General features: G+C 29.1%; 1 protein-coding gene across 3 annotated transcripts in view; it reads left to right on the top strand.

The window, feature by feature from the left end:
- LOC123293194 (dual specificity protein kinase splB) overlaps positions 1-15,565 on the top strand; it is a 99,209-nt gene extending 83,644 nt beyond the window's left edge. For 2 of the 3 annotated variants that reach the window (XM_044873928.1, XM_044873927.1), the window contains exons 3-6: positions 7,230-7,273; positions 10,988-11,288; positions 11,529-11,644; positions 11,717-15,565. In XM_044873928.1, coding sequence (XP_044729863.1) covers positions 7,230-7,273; positions 10,988-11,288; positions 11,529-11,644; positions 11,717-15,517 — 4,262 coding nt within the window. In that variant the 3' untranslated portion in view covers positions 15,518-15,565. The remainder of the gene's footprint in view (positions 1-7,229; positions 7,274-10,987; positions 11,289-11,528; positions 11,645-11,716) is intronic. The other variant, XM_044873929.1, reaches the window with a different exon arrangement.
- The last annotated feature ends 1,264 nt before the right edge of the window (positions 15,566-16,829 follow it).

The raw sequence follows: 16,829 nt of genomic DNA, 5'->3' as shown, positions 1-16,829 counted from the left end.
AGGATTATCAGTTTGTCCAAGTGCTTAGAAATATGGATGGAATTAGTGTATTGATACACTGAAAAAAAATTAAAATAAAGACAAACTCATATCGAAGTTGGCGGTTTTATATTGAAATAAAGTAAAAATACTTTCAAACAACATATTTTGGGATAAATTTTTGGAAATATTTTAATTGAAATTTAAATATACGAGTTGATCTTGTTCTTTTGACTTATTGTTTTGACTTACCTAATTATTTTACCATTTTACTTTTCGAAATGAATTGAGCCATATTTATATGTCATAATCGTCAGTTTTTCGGATATGGAAGCCTAAACTCTCACGTGAGCTAAGAACACTCTCCGTTAAATCACCTTTAAAATGAAACCAAAAAAATTATAATCGGTTCATCTGTTTTGGCGCTACGATGCCACAGACAGACACACACACAGACACACCCTATTTTTTAAGTTCGGGGGTTAAAAATTAGAAGTTGCATAAAGTTACCAAGTAACGACAGAAAATTATTAATTATAATTTTTCGATAAAATTAATAAATTACCAAATACCTCATAAATTTTGTTTTACAACGTATAAATAATTCTTGTATCTTCATTGAGCTGGAGAGAAAGTTAAAGATGAAAGTTCAGTTTACTAGATAGTTATATGATTTCGATATCATGAAAAAATGGTTATATAATGATTTCTATAGGGTCATCGGAAATAAAAGAGAATTATTTTGTGACAAAACATCGGAAATGAAAAAAAATTTGTTTGGTATACAAATTTCTATAAGAAATATTTTTACGGCTATTTTACTTACAATTAGATACAATGAAATTCTAATTTATTGACAGTTACGACAGAATGTATGACGTCAAAAACTTAAAACAGGGTATTAATTTTCATTTGAATGTCCAAACAATCTTATGGTATAATTAACACTCCATCAGAAGAGGAAAAAAACTCGTTAATAAAGTGAAAAAAACGGTTCTAGAAAGTAAGGTGATTGTAGATTACTTCGTCTAAAAAAGTGATAAGTTTTTAAAATGGTTATTATATCCGGACTGGAAAATTTAGCAAATTTGGGATGTAGAACAGTAAACTGATAGACCAGTCTTTATTTAATAATCGTCTGTAACAAATATTTTAAAACTTGAAAGAATGATAAACTAGTCTTCAAGCTTTCATGGTACAAGGATGATTTCTATCAAATAATGAGTATAGTAATTCCTTACTAATTGAGATAATAGAATGACTAAATTAGCTTAAATTAAAATTTTCAAAACAACAAATGCACAACACTGTCGATAATCAAATGTCATTGTACATATATTAACAAACAATAACATAAATGAAAACCCATTATAATATATAGATTGTGTTTCAAAAGTTGTGCAACACACTTCAAGCAGTGATTTCTTAGTTAATTTATGGCGATTTACCAAGTTAATTTTTATACAAATACGGCTTTTTAAACATTGTAACTATTGCAAAAGGCAATTACCCATTGTAACTATTATAGCTTACTAAGGTTGCTTTTCCAACCTGTACCAATCCCAGTCCAATTCATTTAACATGAATTTTGATGTTTTCAATTCTTATTAGGTTACTAATCGCATGAATTTAAAACCGAGAATGGTCACCACAATTGGTCTTAGATCAGATTTATGCAAAAATCGTAACATGACCCAAAAATTGCATTATGGAATGTTTAAGCTCCATATATTTTCGGACATTTGGATCATCGCTTATTAGAATACAGTGCTACCAATTTGCTAAAAACACAGAAAGATAATTGTTATGATTGGATTAAGATATTAATATTTGGTTATTTCTTAATTAATTAAACTTTTAGACAAATATTTATTATTATTTTTGAAATCAATTAACAGCTTTATTTTTTTAGCATTACATCAAAAAAATGACAAATAATCAAATAAACTGAAAAGTACAATTTCTAATTTTTACTATTATTTATTTTTTTAATAGCAACCGATCAACAATTTATATTCTAGATTCTTTTTCTTAAATTTTTACATAGCGACTTTTAACAATAATGTTTATCTGCTTAATCAAACTAAAAGTAATCAACGTAATTTGGCCACTACGTAATCTATGACAAAGAAGATAGAATATCTCAATATATTGTAAGACACAGTTAAATGGTTTGTTTAGCTACATTAAAAATTATTTTTATTTTTTTGTATAATATAAAACATTAACTCTGGCTGTCAACTTTTATTTCCGGTATTTATGTATATTTATTTATAACAATAACTAATATAATACATTTTATTGGATACGTTTAATATAGTTTTATAACTAAGACAAATTTAACAATATTATTATTTTATTTATTGAAAAAGGATAAAGTGTTGGACCTTGATGGCAATGTGTCAATTTGATCATGGATTGTAATATGATAAACCATACACAATTCCGTGTCTTGAAAGGTGTAAACATATTGACATCAATGTGACAGCGACAATATGAAGATATGTTTTCAATTGATGTTGATCCTAGATACATTAGGATCTTAGTGCATTATGGTACAAGACCATAATGTATCATGAATCATAAATTAATAAAATATAAATATAGTTTTTTTAAGTGAATAATGTTCAGTAATACTTATTAAGATGGGACTAGTCCCATTTTTATATTATAAAATATCCTTGAAAAAACATATAAATATATATTGTATTCCAAGGTACAACATTATTCCATACATAGAAATATTTATTTTTTATTAATAGATTCAATTTATTTATCGTACAATCAATTTGTTATTTTAATAGTATTTAAAATATGTTATATAAGAATTTAATAAAAAAATAACTTCTTAATTCTGTTGATCCAAAAATGTTTAAATAAGTATTTATTATTTATTAATATTTTATTGTCTGATATAATTTAAAAATCGTTTTATATCGCGTTATTAATTCACTTGAAAAATATTAATCAAGGCTTTATCTCGCTAAATATACTCCCATTCAAAGACGTGGTGTCATTGTGAAGTTCTAAAGAGGAAGGTACAGCTTTCCAAAAAGTTTGAAAGTAATGCCATTGTTAAAAAATGTAATTGGGTGAAATTTTAATTAAAACGTTTGAATATGTTAAAAATTCATTCCACAAATTTTCGACAAGAATAACTGATTTTTTTAGAAAAATGTGCAATATTTTCGTTGACACCCTATATGATTCGATTTTTAAGTCGTAACTATTAAATATCAATACAATTATTTTGATATTATTACTAGCCGTTGCACGTCTGCTTTGCTGGAAAGTTTAAATTTAAAACCCCTAATGCGAGGTCAAAAATGAGGAGGTGAAGTTAAGAAAGCATGCAATATGGTATTTACTCCACTAAAGATATGCACGGTGCATCCCAATGATTACACCGCAAAAAAAGGGTCAAGGGTCATAGTAAAGCAATGAATTTTATGAAGGAGATCCTAATATATCATCATCTGAATAAAACAAAATCGATCAATTTCTCCAAGTGTTACACGATTACAATCGAGCACAACAACGATTATATAAAGATATTACGTTTTATATTTCAAATTAAGAAGGTGTGTTGCATGTAAGTACTTAAGAATCAAAGTATGTAAATATTTATATTAAAAATATTATTGAAATGACTGTTATTATCTCATTAAAAGTATTTAAGTATATTAAAATATTTAAAACTAGTTCGTCTCTTGATGATTATTAGTTTATTTCAATTTACTAAATTAATAAATGCTAAGTGTTTATTTTTTATTACTTATTACAAATTACCAATGCAAATCTTATTATAATAGGGGAGAATGTAGTACCACGGACAACATTTACCTTTTGTTTTTGAATGTATATGTTTTTTAAGTATAATAATAGTCTTTTGTCATAGAACTATTTTTCTACACACTTTTTGATTAAATTTAAGCTAACTTGTTATTCATAGTACAAGACTTGTGATCCATGGTGCAATATCATAATGTATCATGCACCAAAAATATTATCATATAATTTATATACAATTGAAACATAGGAAGTCACTTTTATAGGCATCCTATTCCATGAGTATCCGTGTAAAAGATTCATCTGGTATTTTATTCGGGTTGAATGAATTTTTATAGACCGGTCGGGGTATCTTTTTTCTCACTTCACTAAACTTTCTTTCGAGAAATAATTCTTAATTTTGAACGTCGTTTGATCCAAGATGATAGGTCTTTTGAAACTGTACCATCACAAAATTTTAAGTTACTCAAAAATAAGGAGTGATTTAAGTAGAATGTTATTTTAAACACAAACAAGTGAATTTTGCAAAACTTATAAAACCCCGACAATTGCGGTTTTTACTTGTAGCTCTTTCTAAACTGTATCGATTTTCTTGAAACATAGCTAATAACACTCCCAATTAAATTACCTTTAATTGCCACAGACAGACACACAAGCATAGCGGTCAAATTTATAACACCCCTCTTTTTGCGTCATTGGTTACAAATAATCTCGAAGGATCTTGCTTTCTTTTATGTAGGTTTAATCCTCATATAATTGCTATCTAATAGATAGCAATATTTGTCGAGAAAGTGTAGAGTGATTTAAAGTACATTGTATCTGGGGTACTACACATTACCCTAATATTAATTGTGAAATACTGGTTGCAGTTTATCTAACTCTAATTTTTAATATAAATATATATTATAATTCATTATAATAATAATTTATATTAATTTTTTTTAAAGAGCCATTTAAATTATTCATTCAAAATGTTTTTTTGGACAATTTCTTTTTACACAATAATTTGATGTTTTTAAATTAACAAAATTGTTATTTTTTTTTCAAAATTGTATATTATTTAAATATTTACAAAATGATTTTATGGTTCATATCAAAAATAAGCTTTTTAATTTTTTTTATATAAAAGTATGCCGGTTAATTATTAAAGAGTTATTTCTCATTTTTTAAAGATGAATTTTTATGTTGAAATTGATATTTTTTGCATGTAATAACAATTATTTACCTATACATACAAAAATTTTAAGAGTTACAGTTTACGTCATAACTACTCATTAAAAAGGTATCGATTCATAAAACAATTATTGACTTGATACCTGGCTACATTCAGAAATCTATAAAATTGGGTAAAAGTACTTGATTAAACCGACCAGAGTCATTTTTTGAAACACTAAAAAAAACTCAATAAGACATAAAATAGAAGATTACGAGCAACATGAACGCAAGACAGTTCTCAAGAAATTGGTCATGACTTCGACCTTGAAAAACGGTTGTTATAAAAAGATTTTCACAGAACTTGAAAGAAATATACTGGAAAGAGATACAAAGTAGATTTAGAATTAATTTTTACGACTCAATTTTTTTACAAAATAAAGTTACGTCTTAGATTTGAACATCTGAAGGCTACATATATTTGAATCTGGACAAGAACGAGGTAACCGATTCCACCCACATCATAAAAATTCAATTATATATTGGATGTAGTATAAAATAATTAAAGATTAAAAGAATAATAATGTGGGTGTCCTCTGTTATTGATAGATATCTGAAAAACTGAGATTAAACCCCAATATTATCATATTATTATTATCATATATTTGAATAAGTATTTCAAAAAATTCCCCCAGTCAGTTTTTGAAAGGGAAGAAATCCCGTTTAATTAAACTCGGAAATTAAGGAATAAATAGATGGAAAACATAGCTAGTTTATATTCAATTCATTATACAAGTGATTAGACAACGATATTTTAATAAATTACGTCATAAACTCGAAAGACTTCAATGAGCGATTATATAAGAAACCCAAAAGATTTTAATGCTTGGTTATAGTACAAACCTAAGAGATTTCAATGCAACAAGCTGAAACAAAATTATTTTATCGTATTATTTTCATGTCATTATGCCAATGAATGGCTTTTTGTAGCATTTCTATAACGTTTTCACGGAGTTTCAAGTCGTTATGCTTTAGTTGGCTACACAATATCACTTTATATAACGAAGTAAAGTATCAATACGAAGAGACTGAGGAGATATTTTTCCCTTCTAAGAAGAATATTATTAAAAAAATACTATTAGACCGGAAAAAATTTTTGAAATCGAATTCTGATCATACAAAAAAGACCAGTCTAAACGCCTAAGTCTATACCTAGTCTTAATTATGAGATGATTAATATATATAATCAAAACATATTTACACAATTGTTATATATAAAATCAAAGATCATAAATGCAACAGTGAAGTCACAATAGAAAGCTATTCATAGTTAATATTTTAACTAAATAAAAATATAATTAACAATCAGCATACAAATACTAAGTTGGTTAACTCATTAACAATATAAATGAATATCTACCTTCAAGACTCTGAAGGTGCATTCAAAACAAAACATTTAAAACAATTTTTTTTATTTTATTATTATTAAACCTAACCTTCACCTTATCAAATAAAAAATTATATTTAGAATTTAATTTAATTTATAAATAAAATTATTAAAAATGTTTTATTAAATGCTGGTTAATTTGTTAATAAATATATTTTACAAAAAATTAATAGAACTGACTTTGAAAACATGCATAAAATGAAATAATTAATTTTACAATGAAATCCTAATCTTATTTTTGAGCAATTTCGCTGTGGAAGTTGACATCAGAGATATTTCTATGAAATTACTTTTCATTTGTTGAATAATAAATTTTTGCCATTTGAAAACAGTTAAACTATGGGTTTTTAAATTGCAATTATACCAAATATATGAGTTCATGAAAAAATGTTTGATACAAAAGTTGTTTTCCCTTCAAAAAGGAATATACAAAAGTTGTTTTCTCTTATAATTTAAAACATATCTAATAACCTACCCCACTCTCTTAGTATTATTGAAAAATTCGAGCAATATCGAAAAACTGGCTTGGTCATATTTACCAAATAAACTCTATCATAAAACCTAGAATCAGACGGTGATAGTTTGGCATAAAGATTGTAAGCGGAAAAAGGGAAAATTATAAGTACCATGAATTATTATATTAAGTGCCATGCATCAAAACTTACCGGATAAGAAGCAAGTAAGATTCAGAAAAAATTCGAGTAATATTAAGAGCCTGAAAAAACGAAAACAAATTTTTATTTATGTTATCTACGCAACCCACTCAAACCTTGTAGCGCTAAAATAATACACTCAAATACGTCACTATTGATCTACTACTTCTTTGAACAAATTTTTAATAATTTTTTTTTGTTTGTTTTAGGTCTTGCAATTTTATTTCACGGTGCTACGTCATCACGATCTGAGGTAAGTATTCTTACATTCAAACAAATTAGCCATTATGACGATTATTTTAATTAATATACAAATGAAAATTACTTATAAATTTTGTGGTTTTCACAACTTATTTAGATGTCTTTAAGTGTAATCATTTTCTAAAAAAACAAAAAAATTGAAAAGAAAGTTTGAAAGTGAAATTGTCTGAAACAATTGACAAGTAATTAAGATGCTTTGAAGTTCAAATCGCTAATTTATAATAATTAATTTTGTATATTAAATAACTATACAAAGTTACTGTTTACTAAAAATTGAAATACCTACATCTACTATATCTATCTTGACATTTAAAATTGATTTCTTCCTACAGGATTTCATAGGATAATAGTTTTTAATATCCTGAATGCGTTTCTAATCTCTAATAGATACTTTTTAATGAATGTACAAAAAACTTTAAAGTTAAGGTAGTATGCGCGCCAAAACAAGATTGGACTTGTGGTTGAAAATATTTGTACCTTATTTTCAACTTTGATGATGAATTTTGTTATAACTTTATAAATGTAGTCAAAAAATAAGAATAAAATTTTTCGATATTTGCCTTGATTTTCGTAATATCGAAAGCTTTATGGGGTTTGACCTCCGTATCTCTGACATGTGCCTTAACAGAAGCCACCCACATCATTAGTTGTTAATTTTTATTTATTTAACTACATATATACAATTACATTTTATGATGTGGATGGAATCGGTTACTTCGTTCTTCTGCACCCCCAACAATTATAATTTGTTCAGACTGCGGCTGCCTAGATTCGAACCCGCAACCTCCCTGTCAGTATCCAAACGGTCAAAGACTATATAAAGCCGGTTGATATCTGAATTATATAAATTAATAATTTGCCTTACGGTTAAGTACATGGCCTTGACAACAACATCTTTAATTTAGTCGGCCCTAAATCTATTACATTTTCATCTAAAGTTAAACACATATTGCATTTACGTGTAATAAACTATGTTGCATATTGCACATTGCACGCTCTAATCAAAAATTTCATAACTGTTTGTAAAACATTATTTCTAAATTTGTTAGTAACTGTTTACCATTCATCTGAATCAAAAAATAACTTTTTGAATAACACCAAACAAAAACGAAATAATATTTTGGTTTCTTAAAATACGTCGTGTACTTAATTAACAAAAATTTAACCTAAAATTATTTTTGTTAATTAATATGTAGGAACGAACAACGAACAACGCGAGGTGTTTTTATTAAATACTTGTGAAAATTGCAAAATATACAAATAATTATCTATTATTTATTCTTTCTATCTTCTAATAATCATATTTTTTATTTATTAAAATATGTGAAATTTATTATTCAAAACTGAAATATGTAAAAACAATTCAAATTTCATAAAATTCATCAATTTGAGGTAACTGTTAAGCAATTCTTATTCTTTTCAGATGATGTCTTTTACAAAGGTCATTTCTTACCAAAGAAGAATTTTTTTTTTGTCATTTATAAATATGAAATAAGGACACTATGATAAATATTATTCACCCACGCAGTTTGATAAAAAATATTTGTCATTTATATGCAGGTTCAAAGATTATACGACAACCGCTGTGTCCCCAAAATTTAATCATAAATTTGGCCATTGAATTTGATTAAATATTACATATAATTCTTATTATCTCCAAACAGGCGCGTGCGCATGAGAGGAGTTTTGGGGGTCAAAATCCCACCCATTGAGAATCTGCCCACATAAATTTTGAACTAACAATATAATCCTGTAAATGCACATATTAATGAAACGCTTTTCCATTGACTAGTCAGATACCCATTAATATTTTGAGCTCGGTACATTCTTTGACTTTGCCTTTGAGTACTTCAAACAGGAGCGGTATCTGTGATGAATACGACATAGAATTGCGAGAGCCAAGGTTCGCTTTATAACAGACTCAACGCTGGAATATACAGACTGATTCAGTTTAAGATTATGAATCGAATTTTAAATCATCGCAATATTTTATCAAATTTAGCTTATCTCTTTCTCAATAAAATGCAAAATTTTGTTGCAAACTCTAGCTCGACTTTTTGAACTAGAATATTCAATTTTGCACGATGGTTCTCTTGATATCTGAGTCGACGACGTTCAACTTTAGCGAAAACGCATTGCCGGACAGTGTGCCAAAAATTCACTCGAAGCACTCAGTATTTGCAATAAAGATGTTCTGGCAGTTTTACCTGTGACAACAGTGACGAATGAACAATGAAAATGTGCCGAGAAGAGACTGACTTAATGATTATTTCTTAACAAATCAACAAATTTTTTGGATCAAAAATCCTCAAAAAAAAATTTAGCCCAAACTGATGGCAAATTTTTTTTCCATCTTGTTTCAAGTCTCTTAAGAGAAATTTTGGGCCATGCAATTTTCTTGACCCAAAAATTGAGACAAATTTTTGAAATTTTGCGTTCTATTAAGTACGAGCTACTCGACTATGTTATGTCATATTGCCTGGTACCTACTAAACACTGCAAGTTTTTTGATGCTTTATTAAATTAATTGATTTTCACTTTTTGGAGTGGTTTTTGCTCCGATTATCCCTCTTCAGATTCGTGCTTTCAAGGATAGGTAGATAGATTTTACATCGTTAAACTAAGTAGCATACTTCCCGCGTTGTATCTACAATGAATTTTTAATTAAAAACATTAAAAACATGTTGTTGTATGCTTTATGTCTCTTTTTTTTTTACATAACAAAAATATAATTAAAACGAATAAATTCAAACGCGAATAAAAAAAAACGAATTATGCAATATTCGCATAATATTATATATTGTAATTTTTTTTTGTTCAGTTTTGTCCAATAGGTACACAACACAACGGAATATAATATACATTATAAAAATATTTTTTGTTGTTTTAGTTCATTCATTATTTGTTTGTTTGTATGTATGTTTGTTGTTCAATTTCAATTGTTTAAATAAAACATAGAAATACAATAAAAATATAAAATCCCACGATATCTCTTTGAAATTATCATGTCTTTTTCTTGTGATGACTGACTGAGCTACGACTCTACAATTAGGTTGATTTTAACACTCTCGAGTCGAGATTTATAAAGAATTTATAAATGAATATATATATTCCTTGTGTGGAGAACCGTTTTTATCGCCATTCGCGGATATTCTTCTATATCGTTTCATTATACAGATTGGGTTATTTTAATCTATAATGGCTAAAAACTCGTATTGTAGTTATAACCAATTAAAAAATAAACTTAAACAAAAATTGTAGAGTGAACACTTTTCGATAGAAAATCTATGATAATCGTGTTTATAAATCAATAAAATTATAAAAAATATGTCTGACCTGATTATCGGATGGATGAAGTTCAACCTTATACCGTCTCCTGAACTATAATGTTATTGTTGGCTAGGTATATCTAAAAATAAATAATATCATTTAAAAATACAGGCAATAATTATTACATCAATGATACAAACATTGTATAAAAACTCAAACTAATAATAAAATGAAACAATATAACAGAATATTTCCATTAACGATGCTTAATTCGTTTCTGCACTCAACAAATAATGGATTTTTAAGGATAAAAAAAAAATTATTAGTATTTATCTGCCTCAAATCTCTGCTTTTCACATTACAAATGATAGGCTGCCAAAAACTTAATTTTACGTCTAAATTAAAATGTTTTTATATATTTTGTCCTCTTTTGTAGAACAAAAATGGAACTCAAGCAGTTTTCAATAAAGGTCGACGTTTAACTAAAAATGAAATCCTTGAAATGGCTAAAACTATGGGTGCAGTGAATTATGAAGAATTTTCAGCATCATTAAGTAGTTCAGCATCGGATGAAGATTATTCAAAAAATGGTCATTTAAATAACACAAGTAATGAGTCATCGAATGTATCCATACGAAGACAACGAGCAGCTGGAGCAATTGATCGATCGTTATCGAATGAACAAAACTACGATGATTCAAACGGTAGTGGAAGCAATGAATTTCGATCTTATCACGGTTTGTAAATGAGAATATTTTCTCTTGATCAAGAAATAACAATTGACTGTTTTAATAAAATAGCCCCAAAAATGTAAATTTTAATTTTTCTCAACATTTCAGACGCATACTGACTGACTGAGAGACAATACATTTTTCGACTCAGGCGATAATTCATACTTTCGGTAAACATATTACCAAATATAAAAATTGTCCCACCAAATTTTTGCTATCTACTTAGCGTGCTCTAATTTGTTGTAGGTGTTATGGGCAAACCTGGGCGAGATTTTCCTGTTTTAACTCATATTCCAAAAACCAAATTCTCTTGTCGGCGACTAAAAAGCGGTTATTATGCAGATTTAGATACAGATTGTCAAGTAAGCTATGCTCATATAAAGCATTTTTTAGCTAAATTTTATTAACTTTAAATTTGTAAATTTTTGTTTCAGGTCTTTCATATTTGTGACAATGGTCGTAAAATTTCATTTTTATGTCCAAATGGTACAATTTTCCGACAAAATGATCAAATTTGTGATTGGTGGTTTAAAGTTGAATGTCAAAATGGTGCATCCTTAATATCATCCGCTTCGAATGAAGAATCTAGTATTGAACGTAGTTCGCGACGATTAGCAATTACAAAACGTCCTGTAGAAAGCCAACAGCGAGATTTATCCAACATCAATTTTAACGATAGCGATGAATTAGTATCGTTTGAAGCATCCACATATCAGAAACCAGTTCCATATCAACAAATACCCTCAGAACAAAAATCAAGTTACCAAAATACAAATGAACAAAAAACTGAGTACGAAAACCGTCAATCTAATCAACATTCATCAAGCTTTCAAATATTTAATCAACAATTTGGTAGTTCCACAACAAATCCAACTACTCAATCAACTTTACGATTCACTAATAGTCATCATCAAAGTCGAACTTTATTTTCAACAACCACTCCACTTCCGCAAAGTGAAAATGTAAACACTCCAAAACCTTTTATACCAAAATATCAACCAATTTCAAACATACGTAATAGAACTCGTACATCGAAATTTGTTGGAGACAATAACAGAAAATCGAATGAGGCTCAAGTACCTGCAGAAAGTGCATCTTTTACAGCAAATTCAAACAAACGATACTACCAACAAGGTGTAATAAATCGTCAATCTTCTAATAGTATAATTGAACAAAAGTCCCAAACTTCTAGTAATAGCAGTAAAGATTTTACTAGGAATAATGCATTTGCATCCAATACTTCAAATAATAAAACGCAATCAACATCGTCTAATCAGTCAGTCAATTATTCAAAATCCACTAGAAAATATACAAGACGTCCATTTGGTCGATATTCTTCGAAGGTGCGACAAAATGTAACTACCACAACAACACCCGCAAATAATGAATTTAGATTTAATGAAAGTTTTGCTCTCTTCACTTCAACTAGTGCACCATTAGCTCAAACAACTATAAATTCAAGCGTCGGTGGTCATTTTGTTACATTTACATTCCCAACGCAAGCCCCATCAAGAAAACAAACACCACAACGGCATGTTTTCAGTGAACCAGTTGTCGAAAGTACTGAACCAACAACTCCATATGTTACACCAAAAATCGATGGCTTATATTCCAAAGTAACAAAATCTTACGGGGAAGTACAAACTACTGAAATTACACCAGAGTTATTCCGTTTAAATCTAAATCCTGAAACAACTACGCCATTTTTCGCATTCCCTCCTTTGCCAGCAAACATTTCTGATCCAACAATATTCTCTCCAGAAAATACTATTGATCTATTTACTACGACAGAAAAGCCAAAATATTCTCCATCTGTTACAAAATACTCACCAACTGTTCCAACAATAACACCCAAACCTTCGGGTCGTTCATTAGGTACAACGCCAGCCAATGTGATTCAAAATGACATAGCAGCAGAAAATGCAATTCGTATGTTACATACTTTGGATGAAGTTGTTGATGAAGTTGATTTAGACGAACCACAAGGTACTCCACCACGTCCAGGTTTAAAAATTCCACCATCATCCAGTCCAGACACTTTGCATTCATTAGCTGTATACTTTGCCTCCGCATCAAATCAAGATCAACAAAATGTAAAATCCGAAAACACAGAAGAAACAACCGAAACTAGAGCTGACTTTGATTCGTCCAGTCTTTTAACGAAATCCACACTCGAACAGTACAATCAATTATTTACCAGTTCAAAGGCATCCTTAAAAACTGAGAGTGAGGAGAATAATGATGAACAAAATATTCTGAAAGAAATCGATTTAGACTACCAACAATCTCAGGGCTTGGTGCAATCCGATCATCAAAACAACATTGAAAATGTTAATGCAACGAATATTCGAAAATTGGCACGTGTATTTACACATGCGCTAAGTGAATATCTGAAGGATCCCGAAACATTTAGAAAAGTATTAACAGAAATTCGACCCAAAGAACCATCTGAAAACAATGTTGACTCGTCAGTACCAACAACTACTATTTTCACTGATCATCCATCGATAACAAAAGAAGAAGGGGAAGTTTTAGACTTTTCAGATGTTGTAAAGACCACACCAAGAAGTAATCGATATTATCAACAATCTACAGAAGCCCCGCCAACCACCACACTAGACTTATTAAATCCATTGGCTGTACAATTAAACAAGGAGTTCCAAATTTATGATTCGCAAAATTATGGATCACGTGAAAGTAATGAAACAAGTAGTGATTCCATCGAAGAGGATTATTTCCCTGTAAATTACGATGCCAAAAAAGAGACTCCATCTCCATATGGAAAAGGCTTACAACCTAATAACAGCAAACCACTGAATGCAAATGAGTACCGTGATTCATCGACCACAGAAGAACCATTTACTTCCACTGTATCTCTAGATGCAAGAAATAAATTTTTCATTCCAGATGATTTAAATAACTTAGCAAATATTCGCGTGAACGATCAATTGTATTCGAATGGAGCCAAACAATTGAGCAAAACTGAAAATAATGATGAAAATTTACAAATTGCCTTTAGCCAGTCATTTGTAAATAATCGAAATAATTTAGAACGTTCGGCTAAAAACCAAAATTTCCAAATTATTGTTACAACAACAGATTTGCCCACAACTACAGAGCAGCCTTCAACTACAACGATTTCGCAAGCGGAAACCACTACTTATGCATCAGAATCCACTTCATATTACCCATATTACGATCAATATGATTCGACAACAACGCAGCAAACAACTACTCAAGAAATCACAGAAAAATTACCAGAGAATCATTGGTCAAACAACCCTGAAATTAGTCGATTTTTACAACAAACTGTTACTTTAGACCCAAATGTAATTAATGAATTGATTACAACATCCACAGGTAATTCCAATGATGAATCCACAACGGTGTCGCAAACTACGAGTGAACCAACGTCTACAACTGTTGAATCCACCACAGTTTCTGGCGAAATTATACAAACAACAACGGAAGCAAAATTAAACAGCGGAGAAGAAATTGTGTCGCTAGCAGAATCAAATGATTTACGTAAAGGCAAGTCATACAGTAAAACTGAAGACGGTGTGCTAACCCAACAATTTGTTCTGAATTTACCCAGCGAACCAATGGAAAAACAAATGGAAAGTGCTAAAATGATGTTTGGTTCATTGAATACAACCAGTCAAAATATAATTATGGAAAAAATGAAACACGCTGATAGTAATAAATCAGTACGAAAATTAATATTATTACTTATTTCAACATGCGATTTAAATCATAATCGAACACTCGAACATGCTCGACAAGCAATTTTGAATGCATTAATTAACGTGAAATTAGATGATTCTGACGAGAATAATTACGAAGGCAGTGTTGCTGAAGATCGAATGGACAATTTCGAAGATTTAGACACTTTTGCAACCGGCGAAGGAGAAACAAATTTCAATTTTAACCCAATTTCATCTACAACAAGTACCACAACAACTCAACGGCCAAAGAATCGTTTTGAAGTGACCACATACAAAAATGTTGATTTTATTTTACCATCACGAAATGCGAAAAAAATCGAAGAAAATTCGAGTCATAAAAATAATGTTCCTACTGAATCACCCCCAACGTATCATTCCTCATATACTACCACAGATCGTATTGATCATAATTTAGATTTATTACCAGAAGTTGAAAGTAATTCAGATAAGCGTGCGTTAGAATTATTAAGATCTTTGTACAGTTTAGCATCACGGTGGGCTAGAAAATAATGTAACTCAATTTTTCTTCTGAAAGAAAACAAGCGCCATTTTTTTAAAATAATTTAATTTTTTTATTTGTTTTGAAAAACAAGTTTTTTACGAACTGATTTTAGTCGAAAATTAGTTTTCGTCGCGTAAAAATTTCAATTTTTTTATTTGTATTTAGATTTTTCTGTACATAAATAAATTATTTTTAAAAAAAATATATAAAATTAAAATGAGGAAACGTAAAAAAACTAAATAGTTCTTTTTAATTGTTAAGAAATTATGTTATCATTTTGTTCCTGTAAAGGCTAAGGCAATGTTTAGTCGGCTGTATTACAATGCATTTCAAAAATTCGTACGCACTCGTTTCAACTGTAAAAGCATTTTACACAACCCAACGCGAAATTGGCGTTTACTAAATGTAGATTTCCTCAAGCAATTCAGATAAATGTGATAAGAGCATATAGGATTAACATTGAAAGAGCATATAAGATAAGTGAAATTTAAAAAAATCCCGTCAAATGCTGTTTTTTCCTTGTGGCTCTTTCCAAACTGAACCCATTTCCTGAAAACATTGCTAAGGACACTCTCGATCAAATAACTTTTCAAACTAACACAAAAATCAAAACGGTTCAACTGTTTAGGGGCTACGGAGACACATATAGCGGTCAAACTTAAACACCCTTCCTTTTGCGTCGGGGGGTTAAAAAGATAAACAGAGCCTCCAAGAACGCCTTGGGAGTATCATACAAATAAGAAAAATAACATTTCATTTCCTATTAGACAACTATTTGAATTCAAAATCGAAACAAAACTAACATTTCAATTACTATTTCCGAAAAAAGTATGTTTTTGTATAAAAATACAAATCAGTTGATAAATCCCTAACGTTCAATTACGAATTTTTTCAATGCAATGTGATGCATTGTGATCTAACATGGTGTTATCTTAAAATACTACTATTTTCTTATACATTTTTTAGGTAAACTGTACGAAAATAAGCATTCGTGTCTTGTAGTCCTATTCCAGCAATAGAACAAATTCATTTTTTAAGGAATATAGTCACACAAGAATAAGATAATATGGGATACCTATTATAAATGTTTGCGAATACTGTTTGTTTGCGATTTTTGTTAAATATTCATTTTAAAAACGATATTGCATGTTTTTAATTTGGCTGATTGGATAATCACTACTGATAACATCTGGTTCCTTACGGAATTAATGAATATGGTAGTTCTCATATTTGATTAGTGTCCATAAATAACAACTGGTTATATTTATGATCAATTTATAACTAATTTGCCAACCAATCGCTGGTTTCCAATAGTCCATA

This window comes from Chrysoperla carnea, chromosome 2 (genome assembly GCF_905475395.1).
Source record: "Chrysoperla carnea chromosome 2, inChrCarn1.1, whole genome shotgun sequence".
NCBI lineage: Eukaryota > Metazoa > Arthropoda > Insecta > Neuroptera > Chrysopidae > Chrysoperla > Chrysoperla carnea.
This window is presented reverse-complemented; position numbering and strand designations above follow the sequence as displayed.